At 40.5% G+C, this 6,586-nt stretch overlaps 1 protein-coding gene across 1 annotated transcript in view; it reads right to left on the bottom strand.

Annotated features, from left to right (window-relative positions):
* Positions 1–5,232: 5,232 nt before the first annotated feature.
* The window catches only part of sst1.1 (somatostatin 1, tandem duplicate 1), a 4,106-nt gene continuing 2,752 nt past the window's right edge, over positions 5,233–6,586 (bottom strand). Inside the window, exon 2 of the mRNA XM_054603140.1 lies at positions 5,233–5,451. Within this exon, the coding sequence (XP_054459115.1) occupies positions 5,233–5,451 (219 nt within the window). The remainder of the gene's footprint in view (positions 5,452–6,586) is intronic.

Below are 6,586 nucleotides of genomic sequence, written 5' to 3' on the forward strand. Positions count from 1 at the left end.
CAATATTTATTAAGGATTCTTTATTAATAATTTTATATATTTTAATAACTTTACAGGTATAAACTTATATTTTCTTTAAAATAATTGAATATAATTTATGTTCCTAATTTATTTATTTTTTAATATATTTTATAATTAAACTGTAAGTTGTCTTTAAATGTATAATCATCTTCATCATGTTGCGACTCAGATTTCAAAATAAAAGCAGGTTCCTGTGCTGTGATTGGTCAGTTGGTGGTGGGCGGGGCTTTAGGCTCAGTGTCGACGTAGTGCAGCGTTTCTCCAGCAGAGGGCACCCTGAGGTCATCTTATGCAGACTGGAACCAGGACCAGGACCAGGACCAGGACCAGGACCAGAACCAGGACCAGGACCAGGACCAGGACCAGAACCAGGACCAGGACCAGGACCAGGAACTGGACCAGGACCAGGCCAGCCAGGACCAGGACCAGGACTGGGAACTGGACCAGGAACTGGACCAGTCTCCATTTTGTTCCTTATTTATTCTCTTATTAATTATATTATTATGTGTTTAAATAAATACATAAATGTTCTTAAACTGTTTATGAATTTTTTATTTTTTTATTCTTTATTTGTTTAATCCATTTTTTCCAACAAAGAGTAAAAAAGGAGTAACCTCCTCCTCCTCTTCATCCTCCTCCTCCTCCTCTTCATCACCTCCTCCTCCTCCTCCCTCTTCATCACCTCCTCCTCCTCCCTCTTCATCACCTCCTCCTCTTCATCACCTCCTCCTCCTCCTCCTCCTCACATTTTATTGAGGAGGATGAAAACTCATCATCATGAAATCAGTCATGTGATCAGTGAAACAGATTGTTATTCTTCTTTCTTCTTCCTCATCTTCATCCTTTCCTCCATTTTTCACTTTCTTCTTTCTTTTCTTCTTTTATTTGCTTCCAAACATTTTGTTAATCCAAGTTTCTTTTTCTTCAAACTCTTTTTCTTTCTTTCTCTCTTTCTGTCACATCACATCAGCTGTCTATGTCTCCTCTTCCTCCCTCCTCCTCCTCTTCCTCCTCCTCCTCCTCTTTGTATCATCTACCTGCAGACTGACCCCGGGGCCCCAGAGTGTCTACCCATCATGCACCGGGGCTCGACAAAGACCTCACACGGTTTGACACGCCTCCAAACCTGCAGCCTGTTGATAAGGTTACCGCGGCAACGGCCTTTTGTTTCCCCTTTTGGGTTTATCAGCCGCTCCTCTGTGATTGGTCCGCACACACCTGTGTGACCCGTTTGAACTCTGACCTCTGCTGCTGACATCATCCTGCTGTGTGTGTGTGTGTGTGTGTGTGTGTGTGTGTGTGTGTGTGTGTGTGTGTGTGTGTGTGTGTGTGTGTGTGTGTGTTTGTGTGTGTTTGAATGGCTGCTGATGTCGTGTTTCACCTTAAAAAGATGATTCATTGAAACAAAAGACGACTAATCATCTGCAGGAAACAGCGTCTCACACACACACACACACACACACACAGTCAGAAGCTGTGTGTGTGTGTGTGTGTGTGTGTGTGTGTGTGTGTGTGTGTGTGTGTGTGTGTGTGTGTGTGTGTGTGTGTGTGTGTGTGTGTGTGTGTGTTGCGTTCCAGCGAGGCTTTCAGCTGTAATTAAAGCTCATTAAAGTTTATTGAAGCCGTTTTAGAAATGCCGGCGTCTGATTGGCTGACGGATTAATTGGCGTCTCGGGCTCCTGCAGCTGCCGCTTCCTGTTTATTAAAAGAAAGACGCTCGCTTTCTTTGGCGAGGCGGCGAGGTGTGTGACATCATCACAGCTTCCTGTCAGAGATTGGAGACACCTGCAGCCTCACCTTCACAACAACAAACAGAGAGCTATAAATACACTCTGGAAATACTACACGACAAGTAAAAGTCCTGCATTCAAAGTCTGCTGGAGTAAAAGTACAAGAGCCAGATCCAGCAGAGACCAGTCCACCGTGGACAGACCCAGATCCAGCAGAGACCAGTCCACCGTGGACAGACCCAGATCCAGCAGAGACCAGTCCACCGTGGACAGACCCAGATCCAGCAGAGACCAGTCCACCGTGGACAGACCCAGATCCAGCAGAGTCCACCGACCAGTCCACCGTGGACAGACCCAGATCCAGCAGAGACCAGTCCACCGTGGACAGACCCAGATCCAGCAGAGACCAGTCCACCGTGGACAGACCCAGATCCAGCAGAGACCAGTCCACCGTGGACAGACCCAGATCCAGCAGAGACCAGTCCACCGTGGACAGACCCAGATCCAGCAGAGACCAGTCCACCGTGGACAGACCCAGATCCAGCAGACCCTGCTGCAGTAAAATGGGAGGTTTTCTAAAGGCACTCTGGTGCTCAGAGGCAGTCCCACTTAATCCACAGGGACCAACAAAACCACCACTGAATAAAACCATATGTGTATATATGACATGTAGAGGAGGAGAAGTAGAACGTAGAGTACAAGAACCTCAATGTTGTTCTGAAGTACATTAATAACCAATGACATTTCCAGACACAGTGGCTGTTTCTCAATACCAAGTATGGTCAAGTATGGACTTGCAAACTTGCAAGTTCATACTTGGATAGTTCGACTCGGGAGTACAAACTCCGGAGGATGGGAGGGGAGTACGTCATTACGGTCATTTTGCAGTTGGAACAGCAGCGAACTTGATGACGTCACCAACGTCACGACATCACCAACTCAGCTCGTCGGTCCCGCCTACTCCGGTTATCTTCAGTCATATATATTGACAATAAAACGAAATATGATATAAAACACAACCCTGCCTTTTTTCGTTTTCCGATGCATCCTCGATATAATGGGCGGAGCGAGGACACATCCGGGTATCTGGAGCGTACTTGGCTGGATGAACTTGTGTATTGGAACAGAACCTGGGCCGCTAGATGACGTTTCACAAGTTCAGGAGGACACAAGTACAGAGAAGTTCACTTATTGAGAAACGGCCAGTAACTCCGTCCCGTTGAACTCTGACCTGACTGACACCGCCTGTCATGTGACCCCAGATGTTATCATGTGACCATGAGCATCTTCTACTTTGTGTGTGTGTGTGTGTGAGTTTCTCAGCTGTCAATCATCTGCTCTCATTAAGGTTTAATTCCTGAAAGCTTTTTCTTAACAAAGAGTTAATGAGTGAAAGGAGCTGCTAATCTGACTGCAGCAGCTGCACACACACACACACACACACACACACACACACACACACACACACACACACACACACACACACACACACACACACACACACACACACAGAATCTGAGGAACAGTTTAACACCAGAACGTATAAATAACTGTCGATGATGTGGCCGATTTTTTTGACTTTGTGTGTTTGAATCAAAGTTGCATCATAGATATGTGAATAAATATTATTAATTATTAATAGAATGAAATAAGATGTGAGGTAGTGATGATCTCTGCAGCACAGATGAAGATGAAGATGAAGATGAAGATGTTCAGTCCTGAGTTTGGTCCTAAAATCAAACCTGGCTCGTCTCCAGTGGATTCACATAAAATCAACCAACACATGAAGAGTTTCAGTTCCACCAGCCTTCACCAGGAAACATTATGATTTAGAGTTTACATTAATCTGTCTCTTCTTTTATTGTGACGTCTTCTAAAAAACGAGTTCCTCTGCAGTTTGTATTACATGTTAAAGTTGTGGAGTTTCTGTCTTCACTGTGGAAAATATATTTTACGATGTTTGTTTTCACAAGTTTAACAAGTTTTTGAGGAACTTACCTGGTCTAAAGAGAAAACAAAAGCGTAAAAAATGAAAACCCATAGTGGAATTTTGAGTTGGATTATTGTTTATGGATTGTGGGATTTGGTTCTTCTTGTTGTGAAGTCTTGAATATATAATACAATTGCGGTTGTGCAAATATTTTGTGTTTGTGTTCTTTTTGTGGGTCAATAAATGTAAAAGGTGTACACTTGGATCTTTTTGCTTTCCTTTGTGACGTTTGACTCAAACATGAAAAAAAAACTAAACTAAAACGTACAAAAATCTGACCAGTCATTAATACTGCTAACCAAATAATAAAAATTAAAACACAGCAAGTTAAACTGTCACAAGTTGTGTTTGGTTTCATGTTTTTTTTTATGCTGACGGTTTCACATTACTCCATAAATCTATAGCTGACTGTGATGTATCTTTATATCACCTAGAGATATAAAGATAAGAAACTGAAGTGAACCCAGTATTGTGTCTATGTTATATTGACATGAATGTCAACAATTAAAATTTCAAACATTTATGAAATTATCTCACTCTTTATCCTGAACATGAACGTCTCCCAACAGACCGTGAAAATGTTACTCTACATGTCTCTATATGCAGACGATGGAGTCATTTTCCTCTCTGATGAATGTTAAACATGTTACTCTACATGTCTCTATATGCAGACGATGGAGTCATTTTCCTCTCTGATGAAGGTTAAACATGTTACTCTACATGTCTCTATATGCAGACGATAGAGTCCATTTCTTCTCTGATGAAGGTTAAACTCTCTTCTGATTTAAATTCTTTATTAATCTGGTTTCAAGCATAATATGTAATATATTCCTGTCTCTGATGACACTTTTGTCCACGTTTCACCCTGACCCGATATTCACTCTATAGTTAAAAATGTCAGATATTATTTATTTTTATCTCGACATCGAGTTTTATCGAAGAGTTGAATCAGAAACTTCACAGTCAGATCAGCTCGTATCTTACATTTACCCTTATATCTGTCTAAATGTACATACATTTCACATTTTATTCTGTTAACTGTCCGTCATATTTTATTGTACAAACGTTATATTAGTTTTATTATGTGAATTAACCCTCAGGTTTAATTTATTCAGGAGATTACTAATTAAATATTTTCCCTTCCTGTTGCTTTGTGCTTATCAACCTTCATTAGCTGTTGTTTTACTGTTAAATCTCCCCTCAGCTGTTAATGAGCAGCTTTAATCAGCTCCAATAAAAACCTGCAGCTCTTCATCCTGATGAAGATCTTTATTTCCTCCTTCAGCAGACACCAGCAAGCGTTTTGTCTCAAACTGATTTTATTCAAACCGACAATTAAAAATAGTTTCATCATTACATTCAGAAAGAATCAGCTCAGAAAAATCTAAACAATTCGTCAAAACTATCAAGAGTCGGATCCATACAGCTTCTGTACAGGAGGAGGGGGAGGAGGAGGAGGAGGATGAAGATGGGGGGAGGAGGAGGAGGCCCTCAGCAGGAAGTGAAGGTCTTCCAGAAGAAGTTCTTGCAGCCGGCTTTCCTCTCTCGGGGGGCGAGCAGCGGTCCGCTGCCGGCGGCTCGTTCCAGATCCACATGGACGTCTTCAGGTTCTCCTTCAGCCAGCGGGAAGTTCTCCTCCTCCAGAGCCTCGTTCTCCATCTGAAGGAGGTCCGACAGGAGCAGCTCCGCCAGCGAGGCCCGAGAGATGTCCTGAAAAACAGAAAGAGAATTATTAACCACAAAAAAAGGACTGAGACGTATCCTCCAAGAAAGAAAGAAAAATATAAAAGATGAAATCCAGAGAGGACAAAGACAGAAAGACAGATATAAAGAGAAAAACCCTGTGAAGCCTGAGACATTAATAACTCGATAAATAAGAACTTTAAAACCAGGGAAACTGAAAAAATATCAAAACCAATAAACAACAAAGAGAAATGAGAAAAACAAAACAACAACACTGTGACAATACTAAAATTCAAGACAGAAAAGTTCACTAAAAAGAAACAATATTAATAATAAAGATAAACAAAAACAAAAACACAAGGTTTAAATGTTTTTATTGCTTCATTTTCATGCATAAATACATTCTCAGTTTTACTTCATGCTGTTGAGTTCCTCCAACCTGAACAACAAAATAATTTTGATTTTTGTGTCTCTGTTGAAGGGAACCGGGTCAGACTTCTTCAGACACAAACATGTAAAATATAAATGTTTTTTTATACATTTTTAAATGTAAATTATCGACTCAATGAGGATATCAATATTCAGCAGAGCTTTAAAACATCAGAACATATGAATGATATAAATGTAAATGAACCAAAACTAGTCAGATAAACAGTTTATATGTTAAAATACTTTAATTATGACTCACTAAAGAGACTAACTACGTCGTCTGATCTGAACAAACCAAATTTAACTAAAGCGGCTGAAGAAGACGTTTAAAATTATAAACTCAAAGTTCATTTTCTACATAAAGAATTCATATAAATAACAGAACCTCAGTCGGGTCATAAAGGAGGAAGGGCTGTATGTGGATTTTTGCTTTCATCGAAGAAGCTCTAAAAGTGAGTAAGTGAACATCGAGTTTAGATGTTTTATCACAGATATGTTTCTGAACAGGAAACACTGAACAGGGTCATACAAACAAAACCTCTTTTCTGAAAGAAGACGTGTTATTTAAGAAAAAAATACTCAAATCTATAAACCGAGCAAAACATGAAGAATCATTTTCATAAAATAACTCCTAAAAAACGATATTTACATTTCATGATGTGAGGAGAACCCGAGACGTTCTGAACCCGTCGGATGGATTCATGTTTGAAAGAAACAAAGAAAACGTCTGGAG

The sequence above is a fragment of the Anoplopoma fimbria genome, chromosome 1 (assembly GCF_027596085.1).
Source record: "Anoplopoma fimbria isolate UVic2021 breed Golden Eagle Sablefish chromosome 1, Afim_UVic_2022, whole genome shotgun sequence".
In the NCBI taxonomy this organism is placed as follows: domain Eukaryota; kingdom Metazoa; phylum Chordata; class Actinopteri; order Perciformes; family Anoplopomatidae; genus Anoplopoma; species Anoplopoma fimbria.